General features: G+C 41.9%; 1 protein-coding gene across 2 annotated transcripts in view; it reads right to left on the bottom strand.

Moving 5' to 3' along the window:
- Nucleotides 1–22,599, bottom strand: part of MAST2 (microtubule associated serine/threonine kinase 2) — a 289,345-nt gene that overhangs the window by 22,080 nt on the left and 244,666 nt on the right. For both annotated transcript variants that reach the window (XM_006839709.1, XM_006839710.1), the window contains exons 9-16: nt 17,860–17,935; nt 11,601–11,810; nt 7,638–7,739; nt 4,064–4,196; nt 3,174–3,235; nt 2,833–2,918; nt 2,153–2,361; nt 1,048–1,186 (exon numbers count right to left, since the gene is read on the bottom strand). In XM_006839709.1, the coding sequence (XP_006839772.1) occupies nt 1,048–1,186; nt 2,153–2,361; nt 2,833–2,918; nt 3,174–3,235; nt 4,064–4,196; nt 7,638–7,739; nt 11,601–11,810; nt 17,860–17,935 (1,017 nt within the window). The remainder of the gene's footprint in view (nt 1–1,047; nt 1,187–2,152; nt 2,362–2,832; nt 2,919–3,173; nt 3,236–4,063; nt 4,197–7,637; nt 7,740–11,600; nt 11,811–17,859; nt 17,936–22,599) is intronic.

Below are 22,599 nucleotides of genomic sequence, written 5' to 3'. Positions count from 1 at the left end.
TAGAAGAAGTGCAGCCAGAGTGCTCCTTGGAGGCCAGGATGGCCAAACTTTGTCTCTCATACTTCAGACATATTGTCAGGAGGGACCAGTTGCTGGAAAAGGATATCATGTTTGGCATGGTAGAGGGTCAGAAAAAAAGATGAAGAATCCCAGTGAGATGGATCGGCAATATGGCAGCATCAACGGCTCATATGTGGCAACAATTGTGAGGTTGGTCCAGGACTTGACAGTGTTTCGTTCTGTTATGCATAGGGTTGTTATAAGTTGGTACCAACTTGATGGCAGCTTACAACAACATAATAATGGTCTTATTGTCTCTTTTCATTGGTATAGTGACTTTCCAAAACCTAAAGCACAATCTGAGCATGTTCTTCCATCATACAATTGTTGGTTAATAGGCTCTGCAATGGCTCTCTAGGTTCCTGTAAAATAAAACCCAAACTCTTAACAAAAGGACACCTGACGACCTAGTTCCTACCTACTTATGTACTTCGTACTGCTCTCTGAGTGACCATCTAAGCTGCAGCCATACTATTTTTAGTCCTGAACAAATCATGTTCTGTCACACCTGTGGTGCCTTTGCAGCTTTGGAAAACTCCTCATACTTTTTCCATCTGACTAATCTCCTCTTGAGAAGCAGTCTGCACACATATACTTCTGCCCTCTCCCCATCCCCCATCCCAGACTTAAGCGCTACAACAGGCCAGGGACTATATTTATAACTGGGTATTCCCAACTCACAATACAGTGCTTGGCAGAGCAGGTCTCAGTACATGCTGGGGTACTTGCTCAGTTATGTACAAGATGTCCCTGCTTGATTTCTTGACGGCTTCCTCAGTGACTCATGTTATCAAAACTTTCTGATGACCCTGTCAGACCTTGCTAGCAATAGTCTTTGTATTTCGAATGCTGGATTACTAGGCCTAGATGGACACCCACATGGACAGTTTCCCAGCAGTCATTCTGGGACATACTCTAACATAGCTGCCTCTATTGATGTAGAGACCCAAGGAGACCCTGTACAAGGGACTCAGAGAGTGGGCGTACTTGTCAGGCTTGAGGTCACGGTGCACGATGCCATAGTTGTGCAAGTACTCCAGGGCCAGCACAGTTTCCGCAAAGTACAGGCGCACCATGTCCACGGGCAGGGCCCCGATGTTCTTCAGCAGAGTGGCACAATCTCCCCCTGCAACAAGCCCAGGCCACCATGAGGGAAGAAGACTGCACCCTGCAGCAGATGGGCTCCAGAGATAGACTGCAGCCAGAGACTGATTCTAGGCCCTCTGCTGCTAGTATGGTTGGGAGACACAGTGTGGAGGAGAGTGGAAAGTAAGTCAATCTGCCAATGACTGTCAAGGGGATAAAATCTGGGCCCAAAAGGGAAGAAAGCCAGACCTCTCTGCCAGTTAACTGACTTGCAGAGACAGGATTAAGTTATTTTAAGATGGGAATCCTGTATGTTGTAAGCACATTTGGTGGAGACTTCAGCATTTGTTCATTTATTTCATTCATGCTGGCATCCCTTTAGTGTCTGAAATAAAGTAACACTGGTAAAACTCCAGGCATGCACCCACTGAATTAAAGGGGGAGCTTTGTTCAGCTTCAACTTAGACAACCTATCTTTGGTTGTCTATAGGTAACAATGAGAACAGGAAAGGTAGGGCCACTGGCAGAGTGCTGCCTTCCTTCGAGCTGGGCCTAGATGGTATTGCTTTTACTTCACACCTAGAACATCTGACATGGTTTCAAGGGGTGTCCCTTCAGAGCCATCAGTCAGTTCAATGGATTTCCTTGCTTTTGAAGGCTGAGATGTAAAATTCCCAGCAACCAATCCTCGGTTTCTGTGGCTCTAGTATCTCCTGTGTTCCTGCTTGGCCCCAGCAGAAGGCCTTTTACAACACTTGACATGGGAAGCCCTTGTGGTTAGATTTTGTTCTGAAAGTCTCTCCCTGTGAAAGGCAAGGAGCCTTGTGCTACTATGGCCAAGTGGTCTCTGAGATCCTGAGGCAGAAACTAATGCCAAACAGGGCTTGGGATGCTGGGCCCTGAAAATTCAACCTTCATACTAAATTGCTAATCCCAGCTGAGGGCTAAGTCTCAGATCTTGCTGTGTCTTTATACCAGGCCACCTTTCCCCCCACACTTTCAGTACCTTCCACATACTCCATCACCATGCACAGGTGGCGCTTGGTCTCAAAGGAGCAGAACATGCTGACTACAAAGGGGTTCTCAGCAAAAGTCAGTATGTCACGCTCCACAAAGGCTTGCTGGATCTGGTTCCGCAGGATCAGGTTCTGCTTGTTGATCTTCTTCATGGCAAAGCGCTGCCGGGTAGTCTTGTGCCGCACCAAGAACACGGCCCTGGGAAACACAGCCCAGCCCAGCCCCCATGGGCCCTCAGCACCTGAGCTGTGCTAGCCACTTCCCAGAGCTGTAGGAGCCAGCCAGCGTCCTCTCACACCTTACAAATGCACAAAACAAGGAGGTGGGAATGTTTATCAATGAAGAGGATCTGCCCCTTTTGGCCCATTAAGCCCTTATATTTTCTGACCAATAGAGGCCTGGTATGTCAAGTCCTGAAGACACAGTTCAGTTCTTCCCCAGAGAGCTCAGGAAAGAGGAGCTCTACCAGGAGGGGTGGGAGTATTGTTGAGAAAGAAACAATGCTCAGGTATCAGAGGAAACTCATCTCTTGCCTCTCTAGGAAGCTTCAGGGAGGGAAAGGGTCCACTGGCTGCCCAGAAGACTTGGTGTCATTCATTTCCAGAAGGAAGACGCCCCCAAGGGCTTACTCAGCCCCAGTCTTAGTCACACCCTGACCCCTGCCTTTACCCATAGGCGCCATTGCTGATGAGCTTAATGGTTTCAAAGTCCTCTTCAGAGGGTGTCTTTTTAGATGGAACAGATGTCCCACGGCCCTGGAAGATAAGGGAAAAACTTGGGGAAGCTTTGACGATAGCATCAGCTCAGTTCTTAGCCCTGCTGCAGCCTTCTGTCTAATCTTGCTCAGTAGGTGAGTGATTTTTCAGCCAGCATTTTCAAACATGTACTCCCCAATCCCACCATTAAATGCTCTGGGGAAGAGTGGAGCTATGTCCTCAGGACTTGATATAATCAGGTGCTCTCTTAAGGCGAACTCAGTGTCTTTGCTGGCAGGAGCTCAGGGTCTTTACCTCAACTGAATCATCTGTCTCTGGAGTGTCAGGGCTGTCATAGCTGCTCAACTGGACCATTTCTAGACACAAAGCAAGGACACAAAAGAAAAATATGTGGCAAGGTCAGGTATTTCCACAGTACCCTCAGACCACATGACAACTATATGCAGGGCAGGCATTATCACTTTCTGTATCAATCTTGGAAGCAATACAGCCCAGTGGCTCTATCCTCAGTGTAGTCACAGCTTTGGGATAAGGAAACAAGCCAAATAACATTACCACTTCTATTTCTAGGAGTCCAGTGCCATTCGCAGGACTTGGCAAATTCTACATAACTTCTCTTGGAGAACATGGGACACTTACTGGAAAGCAGGGTCCAAAGCTGAGCTAGCAGTCCTCATCCTGCTGGCCAAGACTCTGCTCTGAAGCAGGGCAGGCAGGAGAAGGACTACATACCAGGGACTTAGAAGCCCATGGTTGATTTAGGAACCTCAGAAATTTGATGCCCAGAAGAATGGAGATATCCTCTGATGCCCTGTGTAGCGCTAAACTATGCCAAAGGTACAAGACAACTCATAAAGTGGCCAGTAGGAGAAACAATTATGCAGAAGAGGTGACCATTTTTGAAAATGTGATTGTGGTCCTTTATGGTTGACTTCGTTTAACCATGGGCTCCAATTCTAACCCAGGTGGACCTAAAGTAGCCCAAGCTGGTATATCAGGTAGTTGTATATAGCAATTCCAAAGGTAAGATTGTGAATGGCAGAGAAGACAGAGTGTTTCCCATAGCCCTATAGGCTCCTAATGCTGTGTTGTGTCCATCTCCAAGCTAAGCCCTCTTCTAAAAGTTGCTTTCTTGCAGTTCAAGTTTGCAAGCTGTCGGGCCAACTACCAAGCAGCATGCTCACCCTCCAGCGGATCCCGTGTAAGGCCCAGTTGGCTGACGATGTAGCGGGGAATGTCACATTTAATCCCTTGTCCCTCTTTGGCGTGGCCCTCAGCTGCTTCTAACAGGTGGTAGAACTCTTCAGGGTCAAACTCCTGTACCAGGCGAGAAAGGTAATTAGTGCTGAACACTCTAGGTAAAGGCTCCTGGCATATAGCCATAGTGGGATGAACAAGACTTTCTCTTTATGATGGATCTCCCCTACCTCTGAATACCCAGAAATAGAATGACCATCAGAATGGGACAAAGCTGTCTCCGAGGTCACTACAGATTGGACATCTAAGTTGTTGTTAAATGCCGTCAAGTTGGTTCAGACTCATAGCAACCCTGTATAGAGTTTCTGAGAAGCAGATGATGGATTTGAACCAGAGCTTTGGGTTCAAGATTGCTCAGTCAAATCTTCCAGTCTTAAGACCTCCTTCAGACAGATGGCACTGTCAGGGAAGTTCATATGCACAGTCCAGAGAGCAGTCTTGGCCAACACACAGCTATGGGTCACAGGAGCTTTGACTCAGAGCCTTGAGCTGTGCATAGATGCAGAGGCTCAAATAGTTCCTGTGTGCTAGGGGCTAGAGATCCAAAGTGGAACAGAGCACAGCTCTTATCTGCACTGAGCACATAATAATGAGTTGTTAAGTGCCGTCAAGTCAGTTTCGATTCACAGCGACCTTGTATAGGGTTTACAAGGAGCAGCTGGTGGGTTTGAACTACTAACCTTGTGGTTCACAGTCCAGTCCTGATCCACAGCATCTCACCAGAAATCAACGAGGGGCCTACTTATTGAATGCCTATTAAGTGCCATACTCTAAGCCATTAGAACAACTCTGTGAGCTTGTGCAGGAAATCAAGGCCCAAAAAGATGCACTGATTTTCTATGGAAATAGCAAACCAGCATTCAAATCCAGATCTATGTTTCATCATGGACTTCATATTCTTGAGGTCTAGCCACCACCTTGAAGGTCTTGCCATTTTGGAAAAGTACACTACCACCTATCTAGATATAATCTAAGCCAGCCCTAGAAGTCCTTTTAACTCCTTTTGCTTCTTTAGTGTCCATCTGGTTAGAATGTCTACACCTCTAATTCACTTCTTCCTCTCTGTTCTCCTACCACTGCCCTAGTTCAGGTCACCCAATCTTTTACATGAACTACTTTACGTACCTCTATGCTTATTATTCTGGTCCATCTTACCCTCTCTTTTAATTCACTATCCAAATTGCAGCTAGGATAATCTTTTCATACAGTAAATCAGCTGAAATATTACTCGGAAATGAATATGAATGAATTACTGACATATATAACAATATATGGATATAAAAACTATTAGGCTGAATGAAAGAAGTAAAAACAAACCATGTGTGACTGGCATACAAGTTTTTAAGAGGGAGCTTAGTTTCAGAGGGTGAGGGGGAAGGTAGAGTCTCCACTGAGTGGTTTCCAACCTGTCTAGATGGGACTGGTGAAAGGAGATGACGACAAGACTCTGGTGGTTCAATAGTGAATAAATGCTTTCAGGATTGATTGTGAATGTTGCAAATGTAAAGGTAGATGTTTTGTAACAAAAGGAAGGGAGTGGGTGATCTTGCAGTCCAGTAACAGAGGACCCTGGGGCCATCAAGAGAGAAGAGCAGAGTGCGGGACCCTATCCAGAGTAGCAGTGACGCCAGAGATGGAGGCAGAGATGATGACATGGAGAGATGGAGCAGCTGGGGACTCTAGACTCAAGGAGGGAGAGGGGTTGTGTGCTGGCAGCTTTGGAGCAGGCTTGCAGGGTATGCCTTTGTTTGAATGTTTGTATATTCCTGAGTGCTTCAGTGTACATAAAAAACAAACAAACAACAACAACAAAAAACACCCAGAGGGAATGGAAGCAAATGCTGTTGAATGATGATGCATGGAGGGGATTGCAGTCATTGCAATGAGACGAAGTACAAAGGGATGAGTGTAAGGCTGATGTTCTCCCATGTAAATTATCACTCAATTCACAATAAAAACTTAAAACAAATAAACCCATATGATTTTATTATATAAAACTAAAAAAAAAGTAAAATTACCTGTAAAGAAAGCAGAGAAAGGTTATCAGAGAATGGGGTGGGGTGGGGATCAGATGTAAACCAACACCTGTTCAGATACAAAAGGGAACAGATGGAACGTTTTGAAGTGACAGAAATGTTCTCTATGGCAGTGATTATACAGGCATATATCCGTATTGGTTGAAACTCATCAAAATGTTTCCACAAATACAGATGTATGCCCTACATATAGGATAAGCACTTTACTGCTACCTGCAAGGTTGCTAGTTCAAACCCACCAACTAGACAGGTTTGCTATGAGTCAGAATCAATTCGATGGCAACTTAACAACAGTAATCAAAATGGACATATTTGGTTACATATAAGTTATATCTCAATAAAGTGTTTTTTTTTTTTTTTTAAAAAAGAAAGGAAGCAAGAAATCCAACCATATCACCACATTATATGCTTGCCTAAACTTCCTGATGGTTCCACGTAATGTTAAGGATAAAATACAAACACCCCCATGATTTCTCATGGCCTGCTCCCGTGAAGATTTACAGCCTCAGAAACCCTGTACAGGGTCGCTATGAGTCAGAACTGACTCCACGGCACTTAGCAACAACAACAACCTACCTTGTGGAGCCCTGGTGTGGCACTGTAGGATAAACACCTGACCGTAAGGTCGGTTTGAACTGCAAAGTTAGTGGTTTAAACTCACCACCCATTCCTTGGAAACCCTATATAGGATCGCTATGAGTTGGAACCAATTTGATGACACTTAAAAACAACAACATCACCTACCTTCCAAATTTATCACTCACCATTTCTTCAAACACACCCTCTGCTCCATCTACATGTTCAAATTCCTAAATATACCATGTTCATTCCCCTGACAAATTCCTTAGAGCACATAAGGCCTTTCCCAGGCACTTTACCTGACACATTCACACTCATCCTGAATAAACATTATCTCCCCTAGGAGCTTTCTCTGTGTTTACAGCACTTCCTTCACTATACTATCATTGCACCTTACACTTACCATCTCAGCAGCAGTACTTCTTGCATCATTATGATTATTATTTACATGCCCTCATGCCTTATACTTTCTAACACCACTAGAGAATAAGCATCTTGAGATTAGTGACTGCTATATTCATGTCTGAACCTCCAGTGTCTAGTAAGTAGGTACTCAATAAAGTGCTGCTGAACGATTAAATGAATAACTCAATATGTGCAAAGTAAAATGACCTGTGCTCCTTGCTGTTCACTGGCCCCCACCCCATGCTGGCTGCAACACTGTAGTATGGAGCCTGCTCAGAGTGGGGGTGGGCCAAACTAGTACTTCTCTTCCATGTCCCTCAGGACCAACCACTTTACCTCATGAGAACTCTATTGGTTCGCCAATGCTTGCATATCATCTTTAGCAGCAGAAAAGGCAATGGGTACCACCATAGTCTATCTGCTAAGCAGCTCTACTTTCTACTCCCACCCCATCCCACTAACCTTCCCAAAGTCCACTCACCAGGCATTCTAGAAGACGAGCTGGGCGGGCAATTATAATCATTAGCTTTTTTACCAGGTGTATCACAAAGGCCACCTCCGAGCTTTCTGAGCGTTCATGGGCCTGAAAAGAAGACAAAGGTAACAAGTAATCCATTGGCCCATTGTGGCTGGACTAAGTAGGATTGGGCTGGGCAGAGTGGACTACAAGGGAAACAATTTGATGGTACAGAGAACTCTGCAAAGCAAAGAACTCCAAGAACACCAGGTGGGCTGTGAGGAAGGGAGCAAGTGGTTAATCATGAACCATTTGAGCTTTAGAACCCTATATGGCAAAAGAAACACAGCTTTACCTGTCCTCCAGCCAACATGCTTCACTTATCCTCTAGATCCCAGCTTAAAGGGCAACTCTCAATGAATCTCCCCCAATGTTATGCTCACTTTTCACAACAGACTGACTGTAAGGAACAGGAACCCCTCAAAGCAGGGGAGTGATACGACCAGGTGGGTATTTGAGAAAGGTTACTTTGGCTGCAGTGTGGAGGAAGCACTAAATAGGAGGTCAAGTCCCAGAGCAGGAAAAATCCATTAACAGGTCATTGCAATAATACATACAAAAAAGGCCTAAATCAAGACACTAAGATTGGAGAGAAATGAACTTCAGCCATTTCCCAGGTAGATGACTAAATAAAACTGAGAGGTGGAAGAATTACAGGAAAACAGTAAAGCCATTAAATGGAATAGGAAATATAAGAAGACAGGCAGTTTAGGCAGGGATACATAAAAACATATTGTTGTTGTTGCTAAGTACTGTGGAGTTGATTCCGACTCATAGCGACCCTGTACAGGGTTTCTGAGGCTGTAAATCTTTACGGGAGCAGAATGCCTCATCTTTCTCCTGTGGAACCGCTGGCAGTTTCGAAATGCCGACCTTGAGGTTAGCGGCCCGATTTATAACCACCGCGCTACCAAAGCTCCTTAAAAACATATTACATTTGGCTTTAAAGAAAGAACAGATTGAAGGAAAAGATGAGGTTCAATTTTATACTTATAGAATGTGAGGTACCTATATACTTTCTTGAGTATTTGCTCAAAGAGCCTTTATCTATTTTGAGAACTGCTCTGGCCTTCACTTTTTTGTACTATATGGTTGTAATCCCCCCTTTCAGCCTTAATAGCTAACTGGCATAGGTAAACTAGCATTGAGTTTATCATATTCTCTTTCCTAGAAAGTTAAAATGGATGGAACGATATTTGTTATTATCAAAGGGGCTCTTGGATAAGATAATACGTCTTTCTGCTCCCGCAGAGATTTAAAGCTTTCAAAACCCTACACAGGAACCAAACTAGACTTAACAACTCTTGGACAGCTTTGGTGGAATGTTGAGAAGGAAAACTACAAGACAAAAGACTGAGCAGTGAATAGTTTATAAGGTTAATAATAATAATAATAAAAAGCAGCAAATGAGGACCTTAAAAAAAAAAATGGGTTATGAAATAAGAGAAAGGCTTACCAGTTGTTAAGATCCTGAATATTCTTTAAGACTCCACCCACATGTCATCAACTCTGTAAAACCTCATCTAAGTACCCCGCCTCCAATACACTCACGTGTGCACACACACTCAAATGATTGCATTTTCTGTTTTTCTAGCTGTTTTGTCACATCACATAATACTATCATGTTGTTTTATAATTAGTTGCCTATCTTTTTAGCCACACAGTAAAGTCTTGTAAGAAGAGAGGCCGCATCTCCTATTTTTCTCTTTCCTCAAACACCAAGCCTAATACAGTGCTTTTTACATAGAAGTAGTCAGTCAATATTTTTTGACAAAGTATTTTAAAATGCTTGATATTTAGGTTCTAGAAGAAAACAAACCTAGGTTTGGGTTCCAGTTCTAAGCTACTTAAGAAATGAGTAGTTACTTAGTCTCTTAAAGCTTCAGTTTCCATATCTGTAAGTTTTGAGAATAACAACAGTACCTTCTTTATACGATTTTTGTGAAGACTACACAAATTAAATGAGAAAATGTAGTGTGTGTCTGGCAAGTATGAAGGGGCTTCAAAATGTTTGTGGGAAATTTATATTACTTCTTAATTCCATTTTTTCATGAACTTTCTTTTTGAAGTACCCTGGTATTAAGTGTTTATTACATGTTAATGACTTTTATTATTTTAAATGTAAATCTGATCATACTATTTTCTTATTTAAAACTTAAGCTCTTAATGAGGCCCTCCATGACTTGGTTCCTGGTCTAATCCTTTAAATTTATCTACCAACTTTCCCCTGTAGGCATTCTGTCCTCTAGTCATGCCAAACTATTTCATTTGCAATTCCTGGGATGCATCAAGTCCCATTATACCTCTGAGAGGTTGTTTATGCTGTTTCCTAGGTTTAGTGAACTCCTACCTACTCCTCCTTAAGAGTCGACACTCCCTGAACTCCCCACACAGCAGATACACATTCTCCTCTGTATTCAGGGTCTACCTCTGTTTAGTGCCCATCAATCACACTCTACTATAACAAATGGAGGTAATTCATATAAAGCATTCAATATAATGTCTGACACAGTATACCTCTAAAACGATAGCTTCTATTTTTATTATAAGTATGTACTGATGGGTCTTGACACAAGTCAATGACATATTTCCTAGATCTTTAGATGTTTTTTCCTGCAGCCACAGGGTATTGTGCATTAGGAAACAGATGAACAGACTGACTCTTCGTATTGCACCAAATAACTAATTTCAAGGTTTTGAGCAAGGCATTGCAGAAGATGATTAATCTTAAGTGTAATGGAACCTTGGAAGTTATTCCACAATGATCTTTTTACCTGATGTCGCAATCCTGGTTCCTAAATGTTTTGGGGGCACTCTATCCATTGTTGGAAAGCTGTTAGAAATATTTTTAATTCCTTGATCACCCTAATTTCTAGACTAACATATTAAAGTCCTGTTTGACTATAAGCCCTGGGCTCTCAGTTCAACTGGTATTGCTTAATAGAGTGGTCATCAGTCTGGAGACAATAGGAATTTTAGACCAAGAAGCCCCCTAGTGTCAGGAAGAACTTAGGGAAATAGGCAAGTTCCCCTAGTCTGACTCTCCCGAAATAAAATAATGGTGTAATATGGTGTGGTGTTGTGGGTTAATGCACTGTACTGCAAAGTCGATTTGAACCAAGGGTTGGCAGTTCAAGCTCACCAGCTGCTCCCTGAAAACCCTATACAGGGTTACTATGGGTCGGAATTGACTCAATGGCATTTAACAACAACAACAACAACATGGAATGACTGACAGCAAAGCATGCACCGAAACATGACAAGTGGTTATGAAGTCAAAGATGCTTTGGTCTTAGCCATCTCTAGATTACCTTTGGCCTCCCAGAGTCTTCTCATATTGAGGAAGACCAGGCTTCTAAATACGAAAGTTCCCACTAGAGAACTTCTCACTATGCAAATGGAATGCCAGCAAATGAATAAACTGTATAAGCATCAGGTGTGCTTTTCCTTGGCTGAAGAAAGAAGAAAGTCTAATGGCTCAGCTTAAATAAAATATTTCTACTAGAAAAGAGTTCACTACAACTATTGGGGCCATTTTAGGTTACAAATCTCCTAGTTAAATACTTATGAATGCTAAAGTGTTAGAGCTGGATCTAGAAAACAAAAGGACTCTTATATGAGTCTCAACTTATATGAGTCTCAACTTATATGAGTCGCAACTTATATGTTAAGATCCTCTGATACCAAGCAAGATGGGATACAGGCTTCTCTTAGGGTAATCTACATCCATCACCACTAGGCATGAGGGTATAGCCCTGTCTACTAGCAAGGAAATCTGCAGGAAATTGAGGGTCTGACAGAGCCACACTAGTGGTGGGAAACAAGCTTCGAAGATTGGGAACACCACTAATACCTTGATTTTAGCTAGGTACTAACAATTCCTTACCACATGGAGATTTCACCAGAGCAAGGGTATCGGACACTCACATCTTGCAGAAGTTTCTCTAAATTCTCTTGAAGTTCGTAGAAGTAGTGTGATGTAATGAGGCCACTCCGAGATTTATCCAGGCAGTCTCGAGCCATCTCAATCACCTGATGATGAATAAAGCTCAGAGCTCCGTCTGCCAAGGGCAACACACTGTCTGGAGTGTTGGAGGTAATAAATTCTGCTAGTCGTTCTTCCATTTGAGCTGTGGCCTAGGAATAAAGCAGGAAAAGTGATACATCTTTTCTAGTCCCAGTTTAATTGGAACTAAGCCTAAAGGACCTGATAGCAGTTAAGGATGGGCTCCATGTGACCTGACCTTACTGATGTAGCATTTGGGGATGCTGATGACTGGAGACAAGAAAATCAGCTTCAAGTCAAATTAAAATGCATACATTCATATATTCAAGGTCTTCCAACAAGACCTCTCTGTCTCCCTCCCATTGCTTCCTGCAAGGCATGCTCTTGATACTTATACACAGAAAAACATCCACTAATTCAATCATTTCTACATGCACTTCAGTGACATGAATTACATTTTGAAGTTGTGCAACTACTTTACCTTCCTTTTCAGAGTTGTTTGTTACCCATGAACATAAACTCTCTTTTCCTATATAATTTTTCGACGTGCTGTTGTCGGTTTGATCATAATGAATTTTATTATTATAAGTTAGGCCCATCATTATTAGCCTGTTGCTGTTAGGTGCTGCTCATAGTGACCCTGTAAACCATTTCCAAGAAGCAGCTGGTGGATTTGAACTTCTGACCTTGTGGTTGGCAGTCCAGTGCTGATCCTTTTTATTATTAGTTGTTGTTAGATACTGTCGAATCAGTTCCAACTCACAGCGATCTTATGTACAACAGAAAAAAACACTGCCCAGCCCCACACCTTCTCAATTGTTAAGCTTGAGCCCACTGCTGCTGCCACTGGTGCCAATTCATCTTGTTGGGGGGGTCTTCGTCTTTTTTGTGGATCCTCCACTTTACCAAACATGATGTCCTTCTCCAGGGACTGGTCCCTCCTGATAATATGCCCAAAATATGAGGAACAAAATCTGGCCATCCTGGCTTCTAAGGAGCATTCTGGCTTTCCTTTTTTTTCTCTTCTCTCTTTTATTTTTTAACTTTTTATTGTGAATTGAGTGAAGGTTTACAGACAACATCATCAGCTTTATATTTAACACATTATACACTTTGATTCATCTCTATGGTTGCCATCCCCTCCTGTAACAATAGTTATCCTACTTTCTCCTTCTGGCTCTCCATTTACATCTTATATTTTAAAAACGAACAAAACAAAAATATTTGATATACATATATGAAACAAAAAGTATACATTCATTTAAATGTCCAAAGAGCATATCCTGCAAGTCAGTTTCTTGCCCAAAGACACAAAGCCTCACTCAGCTGCTCTGTCTCTCATGCCACCACCTCTGTTGTCACTGCTTTTCTAGGTAGGATTTCATGCTCCACTCATGCTCTTCCTTCTTGAAGATCCTGGGGATCATCTGTTTCTAAAATGAAAGATTAACTACTCCCCACTTTCAGTTAAACATCTTCTACAATTACAGTTGTGACCATTGCAATTAATTCTGCTAACAATTACAACTGAATCATAAAACCCTATCACCATCACCGCTCCCCCATCCCCTTTCACCAGATCCATCTGGAAAAGAGGAAAACTATTCAGTGGGGATTCTACCTTACCCTCCTCGTTCTGAAACTAAGCACACTCATGAAAGCTTGTAAGCCAGTCACTTCATGCCTTTATAGCCTCCCCATTTTTGATAGCCAATGTCTAAATTGCCTGTTCCCATAACAGTAAGAAAACAAGCTTGTTGTCTGATATGAAGAATCCTTCCATTCCAGTTAGAATTTTGAGCAACTGCATCCATAAGCAAAAGTTCAGTTCATCAAATTGTAGCAATTTGTACTTGCTCACAGTATCAAACATCTTTATCTTCATCTGGACAAGTTCTGGTCAGCTAGCCATCCAAGTTAGGTCAAATGAGTACTAGCTTCAAGTTTGGGAGTTCACTTACACCTCCCTGCACTTCAGACCAGCTGGCTACTTCACTCTCAGCCCTATCTCCCAGGAGCTAGGTCAGTGGCAATGGGCTGAGGAGTTCATACATCTCCCTAAACTTCATTCGAGCCAGCCCTTCCTCTTCTTTCTCTCATCTCAAGGTCAATAGGTGTCAACAGAACACGGTCAAACTCAGCCCATGTCTTCATTGCTGAATTTACCCCACTTCCACTCACAAGTAGATCCAGGTGGCCACCAGCAAGCATGATAGCCTACTTGCAGGTTCCCTTTAAGTTTCAATCATAGAAGGGAGTTTTCCCTGCCTTGATGTCTCCAAAGCAAATAGCTTGCTTGATATTCAAACCTAGCTGTACTTCTTCTAGCACAGATATGTTTGTTCTTCTGGAAGACCATGGTACTTTTAATATTTTTATAAAACGCCAAAACACAAATACATTAATTTTTTCTGTGGTCTTCCTTATTTGTTGTCCAACTTTCACATGCATAAGAGGCTAAGCAATTGTTTGGTCAAAGATTTCAGGAGATATTTTTGGTTTAAGGCTTAAAAATTATCAAAGGGCAATAGTCCACTACTCATCTGTCAGTTTGCGGTCACTTAAGTGCTGCTGTGATGCTGGAAGCTATGCCACTGGTGGACAGGTTTCAGTGAAGCTTCTAGATTAGGACAGACTAGGAAAAAGCAGCGAACCATTTCTGAGTGGTTAATCACTGAGAACCTTATGAACAGCAGTGGAACATTGTCAAATACTAGAAGATGGGCCCTTCAGGTACTCCTTTAAGGTACTCCTTTAAGCAGAGTTGACATTAATGACATGAACAGACCGAAATTTGCAAGACCTTGGCGTTTGCACATATGGCACAACTCAAATGGGAAGAAACAGCAGCAAACACACATTAAAACTGGAATGCAGAATGTATGAAATATGAATTTAGGAAAATTGGAAGATTAACAATTAAATGGAACGCATAAAGATCAATATTTCAGAGAGCTGAAATGCACTGCTACTGGCCATTCTGAATCAGACAATCCTATGGTTTACTATGCCAGGAATGACAAATTGAAGAGGAATGGCATCTCATTCATCGCCAAAAAAGAGCATTTCAAAATCAGTCTTGAAGTTTGTGATAGGGTAATATTTATATGCCTAAAGACAAGAAGGAGCTCTGGTAGCGTAGTGGTTACGAATCGGGCTGCGAACCTTAAGGTCAGCGGTTCGAAACTACCAGCCGCTCCGCGGGAGAAAGATGAGGCTTTCCACTCCCGTAAAGATTTACACCCTCGGAAACCCTGTACAGGGTCACTATGGGTTGGAACCGACTCAACGGCACTTAACAACAACAACAACAAAGACAACTAGAGGCCTGCTGTGGCACTGTGGGTTAATGTGCCAGACTGCAAAGCCATTTGAACTGCAAAGTCAGCGGTTCAAGCTCACTAGTCACTCCTTGGAAACACTATACAGGGTCGCTATGGGTCAGAACCAACTCAATGGCACATAATAACAACATAGACAACCAGTTAATCTCACTTTTATCCCATCATTTATGTACTACATTTTGTTTATCCATTCATCTGTTGATGGGCAGGTAGACAATTTCCACCTTTTGGCTACTGTGCATAGTGTTGCAATGAACATCGGTGTACAAGTTTCTGTTTGCTTCTCAACTTTCCAGTGTTTTGGGTCATACGGTAGTTCTGTTTAATTTTCTGATGAATCACCACAATATTTTCCACAACAACTGTACCATTCTGCACTCTTATCAACAAATGGATAATGGTTCCAATTCCCCCCATATATCTTCTCCAACATTTGTCATTTTCTATTTTTAAATCTTAGCCATCCGAATGGGATGGTTTTGGTTTGCATCTATCTGAAGGCTAATGACGTAGAGTATCTCTTCATGTGTTTGGTGACCATTTGAATGACCTCTTTGATGAAATGTTGACTCATTCTTTGCCCAATTTATGATTTTTGTTGTTGTTACTGTTTTATATATATTTTTTTGGTTACTAGATTCTTATTGTGGAGTCCTGGTGTGGTGCTGTGGGTTAATGTGTCAGACTGCAAAGCCGTTTGAACTGCAAGGTCAGCAGTTCAAGCTCACCAGCTGCTCCTCAGAAACCCTATATAGGGTCGCTATGAGTCAGAACAAACTCAATGGCACTTAACAACAACAACAGATTCTTATTGGTTATATGGCTTCCAAAGATACCGTCCTAGACAGTATCTTATCACTTTTTGAGTAATGACATTTAATAAACCAGTTTTAAATTTTTATGAGGTCCCATTTATTTAGTCTTAGCTATTTGTGTTTTTGCTATATTAAATAATCCATTGTTAAAAGTTAGGCCATATAGCCTTACCTCTGTATTTTGTTCTAAGGATTTTTTGGCTTCTGATAGTTTATTTTAATTAGATTATTCAGGATTGGGGTTAGCCATGCCATAAAGGCTAACCATGTGAAAAGTGGCTTGGAGCTTGGAGCCGTGTGATATTACTTCAAAGTTTATGTATCATCTATGGTCAGCAAAGGAGTTCTAGTGTGGCACTGTAAGATCAGCACTGACTGCTAACAAGGTCAGCAGTTCAAACCCACCAGCTACTCCTCAGAAACCCTATACAGGCTGGCTATGAGTTGAAATCGATCCAAAGGCACTTAACAACAACATGGATGGTGGAAAGAAGAGGAAGACCCTTAAGGAGATGGCAGCAGCAATGGGATCTCAAATGGCACAGGACCAGGCAGTGTTTCATTCTGCTGTACATAGGATTGCTTTGACTCAACTGCACCTAACAACAACAAAGGTTGTTTTCATACTACAAGAGCAGAATTGAGAGGGGAGGAGCTGGAGACTGAGTTCAATCATGTTTATATATTGAAGCCTAAATAAAAATTCTGGACTCCTATGTTCAGTAAACTTCCTTGACAGTATTATCACACATTTTTATGTGCTAGGTGGGGGACCTGTTCTTACTCCACAGGGAGAAGATAATGGAAGTTTTGCAGTTGAGGTCCTTCCAGATCTTACCCTATATGTCTCTCCCTTTGGCTGGTTCTGATTTGTACCTTTTTTTACAGTGAAAAAGCTATAATCGTAAATATTAACACTTTGCGTTGAGTTCTGTGAATCATCTGAGTAAATTGTTGAACTAGAGGGAACCCCAGAGTTTACAGAAGTTGGTCATAAATGAGAGTGGCAAGGGACCCCTGAATTTGTGGTTGGGGAAACTTGAAAGTCTGTAGGACCGTGCCTTTAACTTGTGATGTTTGGCATAACACCATGTATTTGGTGTCAGAAGTAATTTGCAATAATCAAGCCATAGAGTCACGAAGGCTATTTCTCAACTATCTCTGGATAGCTGTCTACCTTCCTCTCTATGCCTTTTCTAGCTTGGAAGTACAAATTTAAATGTTAGTAAGCGCATAGTGGTTACAAATTGAGCTGCCAACTTCAAGGTCAGCAGTTTGAAACTACCAGCAGTTCCGCGGACAAAGATGAGGCGTTCTGCTCCCGTAAAGATTTACAGCCTCAGAAACCCTGTGCAGGGTCACTATGAGTCGGAACCGACTCCATGATACTTTAACAAAAACAAAGCAACTTTAAGATCTCAATCTGGTAATGAGATGCTCCTTCAGAACTCTGTATCAAATGAAGAGGATATGGGAGGATAAATCTTCTTTTGGGGGACCCGGGCTCATGGATCCTGAAGTGTAGTTACAAACAAGGTCTTCAGTTCTTTCCTTTCCCTTAAATATATGGTAGGATACCTATTGGATATTTATCTCTAGATACTTTGGTAAAGTGGAGGGTCGAAGAAAAAGAAGACCGCCGATGAGATGGATTGGCACAGTGGTGGCAGCGATGGACTCTGGCGTGGCAGCGGTTGTGCAGTTGGCCCAGGAGCGGGCAGTGTATCGTTCTGTTGTGCATAGGGTCACTATGAGTCAGTACCGACTCAATGGCACCTAACAACAACCCTTTCCTCCAGGAGTAGGGAAATACAGGCTCTGCACAAGCACAATCCTTAAACTTAAGAGTCCTCTGCAGCCTTCTTCTTCTCAAGAAGAGTCTGGAAGTCCTATTTTCTGCTCTTCTACTTAATTAGCTCTGGAGGTAGCATTCACTCCCTTGCCCCTACAGTCTTTCCACTGGGGTTGGAGGAAGCCAGACATCCTTAGAGGAATTATCAGTCTTTTAACTGGGTCCTTACCTTGGGAAATCTTTCTTTGTATACATGATTCATCATTATTATTTCACTGTCGAAGGAAACTGGGGACCGTCCAGGACTAAACAAAAAAGAAACAGGTGTGTTACTTTTATGTTACTAAACTACCAAGTAGAAAGATGACCAATCCAAGGGCCCTCCCACTGTCTTCATTGTCTCCCTCCCATTGTCTTCCCACACACTTGCACCTTCATGAGTACTGAGCTCTAGAACCTTCTTTATTCCTAGGATTGGCAGAACACTTTGGTCAGTTCCAAATGGTGCCATCAGGAACTAAGCTACTTTCTCTCTTCTGCAAGAAGCTTCATTTTCACAAAAAACACTGCCAGAGATTGAAAAGGTCAAGAAAGGAGACAGCCTATCTCTGAACCCACTGGTGACTTTCCTAGGATGACCTCCCTATAGCAGGACTCTGTGTTCTCTTAGCTTTGGCCAGTGGGGCTGGGTCCAGCATGTTCTATGATTCAAATAAAACCACCACCAAAGCAAAAAGACTCTCTACACCTTTTATCTTTTTCCAGACAAACTACAGCCAGTGGGGTCCTAACATGGGCATAGTATGAGGCCAATTCAACCTGTAGTGTATTAGAAGCCTGAATCATCTATAGAAGAGAACAAGTAATGTCAGGGGTATTTTGTTTTTGTGGTTTTTTTGCTTTAATTTATGCTCTCCCTTGCAAATCTAAATCTTTCCCTCTGGCCCATGTGATCATGTTCCACTAAAGAATTTCAAACTTGAGCCACACAATTGAATGGATGTTTGGTGCTCCTGACATGTGTGATGCGAACTGGACTAGGTTCAGAACTCGGCTTCCCTGCCATTTCTCCCTGGAATGTGTCATGGCCTGTTTGTCGTACTGCCAATACATTAACCAAGAATATTTAAGAGTAATGCAGAAGGGTTTTCCCTGAATGTCAATATAGTTCTCTCAATATTAAATGGTCTTTTAAAAGGTAACTTTCACTCTGTGAGTGTTGGTGAGACCAAGATTCAGGTGTCCCTCTGTATGAGAGAAATAAAGGCATTGGGGATGTATGTCCATTCAATTCATCTGTATTCTTGATACTTTTAAGAAGTCCCAGTGACCAGCTTCATTAAACTCTGAGCCTGTTCTGGCCCTGAAACCACAGTGCCAATTCAACTGAGGGGATTGTTCTTGGGAGGCCCCACATACACACATTAGCCGATTCATTATTTCCCAGGGACCTGGAAAGCTTTTCATTAAAGTCATGATCATTTTAATCTCCATCCTCTTCCTTAACCTTGAATTCTGGCACAGATTTACAAGTTAATGCTAAAATAATAACCAATAAACCTACGGAATGCACAGATATATCAGCTGTTTGGGTTTGATTTGATGAAGGTGAGCACCGATATTTTTTATCCTTAAATTATTACTGACTCCCCCTATCCTTGTTGTTGTTGTTAGGTGCCATCAAATTGGTACCAACTCATAGCAATCTTATGCACAGCAGAACGAAACACTGCCTGATCCTGAGCCAACCTCACTACTGTTGCCACACTTGAGTCCATCGATGCTGCAACTTGACCAATCCATATCATTGGGGGTCTTCCTCTTTCTCTCTGACCCGCCACCTTACAAACATGACATCCATTCTAGCAACTGCTCCCTCTTGACAATATGTACAAAGTATGAGATGAAATTTGGCCATCTTGGCCTCCAAGGAGCACTCTGGCTGCATTTCTTCCAAAACAGATCTAATGGTTCTTCTGGCAGCCCATGGTACTTTCAATATTCTCCTCCAACACCATAACTCAAAAGCATCACTTCTTCTACGGTCTTCCTTATTCACTGTCCAGCTTTCGCATGCATATGAGGTTATTGAAAATACCATGGCTTGGGTCAGGTGCACCTTAGTCCTTAAGCTTTGCTCTTCAATACTTTAAAAAGGTCTTGTGCAGCAGATTTGCCTAATGCAATATGTCCTTTGATTTCTTTACTGCTGCTTCTATGAGTGTTGATAGTTGATGCAAGAATAAAATCCTTGACAACTTTAATCTTTTCTCCATTGATAAGAATGTTGTTTATTGGTCTAGTGGTGAGGATTTTTGTTTTCTTTACATTAAGATGTAATCTTAATACCGAAGGCTGTGCTCTTTGATCTTTAACAATAAATGTTTTAAGTCCTCTTCACTTTCAGTAAGCAAGGTTGTATCATCTACATATCGCAGGTTGTTAATGAGTCTTGCTCCAATCCTGATGCCACGTTCTTCATATAACCCAGCTTCTCGGATGATATGCTCAGCATATAGTTTGAATAAGTATGGTGAAAGAATACAACCTTGTCACACACCTTTTTTAATTTTAAACCATTCAGTGTTCCCATGTTCTGTTCAAACAACTGACTCTTGGTCCAGGCACAGATTCCTCATGAACACATTTAAGTGTTCCAGAATACTCATACTTTGCAATGTTGTCCATAGCTTGTCATGATCCACACAATTGAAGGCCTTTGCGTAGTCAATAAAGCACAGGTAAGCATCTTTCTGATATTCTTTGCTTTCAGCCAAGATCCATCAGACTACAGCAATGATATCCCTCGTCCCACGGCCTCTTCTGAATCTGCCTTGAACCTCTGGAAATTCATTGTCAATGTATGCTTACAGCCATTTCTGTATTACCTTTAGCAAAATTTTACTTGCACAAGATATCAAAGAGATTGGTGATTTCTGCATTCCATTGGGTCACCTCTCTTTGGAATGGGCACAAATACAGATCTCTTCCAATCAGTCATCCAGATAGTTGTCTTCCAAATTTCTTGGCAAAGCTGAGTGCCTCCTGTGCCGCCTCACTTTCTTTAAAGATTTCAAGTTGTATTCCATCAATTCCTGGTGCCTTGTTCTTTGCCAATTCCTTCAATGCACCTTGGACTTCCTCCTTCAGTAATCATTGGCTCTTGGTCATAAGCTACCTCTTGAAATAGTTTAACATTAACCATTTCCTTTTGGTACAGTAACTCTGTTTATTCCTTCCATCTTCTCTTGATGCTTTCTGCATCGTTCAAAAATCTGTCCAGAGAATCTTTCAATAACGCAAATTGAGGCTTGAATTTTTCCTTCATTTCCCCCAGCTTGAAGAATGCTGAGCATGTTCTTGCTTTCTGGTTTTCTGATTCCAGATCTTTGCACATTTTGTTGTAATATTTGGCTTTATCTTCTCAAACTGATCTTTGAAATTTTCTGTTCAGCTCTTGGACCGCCTCATTTCTTCCATTTGCTTTAGCATCTCTACACTGGAGAGCTAGTTTCAATGTCTCTTCTGACATCTGTTTTGACCTTTTCTTTCTTTCTTGTCTTCTTAATGACTTTCTGCTTTCTTCACGTATGATGTTCTTGATGTCATCCTGCAACTCATCTGGTCTTCGGTCCTTACTGTTTAATGTATCAAATGTATTCTTCAGATGACCTCTAAATTCAGGTGGGATAAACTCAAGGTCATATTTTGGCTCTTGTGGACTTGTTTTCATTTTCTTCAGCTTCAGTTTGAATTTACATATTAGTAATTGATGGTCTGTTCCACAGTCTGCCCCTGGCCTTGTTTTCACTGATGATAGAACCTTTCCATCGTCTCTTTGCACAGATGTAGTCAATTTGATTTCTATGTATTCCATCTAGAGAGGTCCATGTGTATAATCATCTCTTATGCTGTTTAAAGAAGGTATTTGAAATGAACAAATCATTGATTTTGCAGAATTCTATCATGCAAACTCCAGCATCATTTCTATTACCAAAGGCTATATTTTCCAACTACTGATCTTTCCTTTTTTTTCCCAACCTTTGCATTCCAATCACCAGTAATGATCAATACATCTTGACAGCATGTTTGATCAATTTCAGATTGAAAAAGTTGGTAGAATTTTTCTGTTTCATCCTCACTGTCTTTAGTGGTGAGTGCCTAAATTTGAATAACAGTGACATTAACTGGGCTTCCCTGTAGGAACATGGATATTATCCTATCACTGACAGCATTATACCTCAAGACTGATCTGGATATGTTCTTTTTGACAATGAATGCAACACCATTCCTGTTCAATTTGTCATTTTGTGGCATAGTAAACCATGTGGTCATCAGATTCAAAATGGCCAACACCAGTCCATTTCAGCTCACTAAAAAAGAATTGGAAAACGTCCAATTTTCCCAGATTCATACTTCGTAAATTCCATGCTCCAATTTTTAATGGATGTTTACAACAGGTTCCCTTCATTTTGAGTTGTGCCCCATCAGCAAATGAAGGTCCCACGGGGTTTTCTCCCATGGGCTTTAATCCATTCGCGTCATCACAGTCAACTCTACTTGGAAGAGGCAGCTTTTCCCCAGTTGCATTTTGAGTGCCTTCCAACCTGAGGGGCTCATTTTCCGGCACTTTATCTGGCAATGTTTCTCTGTTATTCATAAGATTTTCAGTGACTAAATATTTGCAAGTAGTTCGTCACTCCTTCTTCCTAGTCTGTCTTTGTCTGGAAGCTCTTCTGAAACCTGTCCACCGTTGGTGACCCAGCTGGTATTCAAAATACCAGTGGCAGAGAACAAACAAGATGGCGGATCGGGTGGACGTATAGCAGAGAGCTCCGCCAACAACAACACAGAATACCCGACCGAGCAGGCTCAGGGGCTGGTCCCAGAACTCTGAACCACATATAAAGGAATACTTAGAAGGTTGGAAGGCTCACAGCTGGGGGAATTTGTGGCAGAAGCAAGAAAT

The sequence above is a fragment of the Chrysochloris asiatica genome, unplaced genomic scaffold, assembly GCF_000296735.1.
Source record: "Chrysochloris asiatica unplaced genomic scaffold, ChrAsi1.0 scaffold00026, whole genome shotgun sequence".
NCBI classification, from domain to species: Eukaryota; Metazoa; Chordata; class Mammalia; order Afrosoricida; family Chrysochloridae; genus Chrysochloris; species Chrysochloris asiatica.
This window is presented reverse-complemented; position numbering and strand designations above follow the sequence as displayed.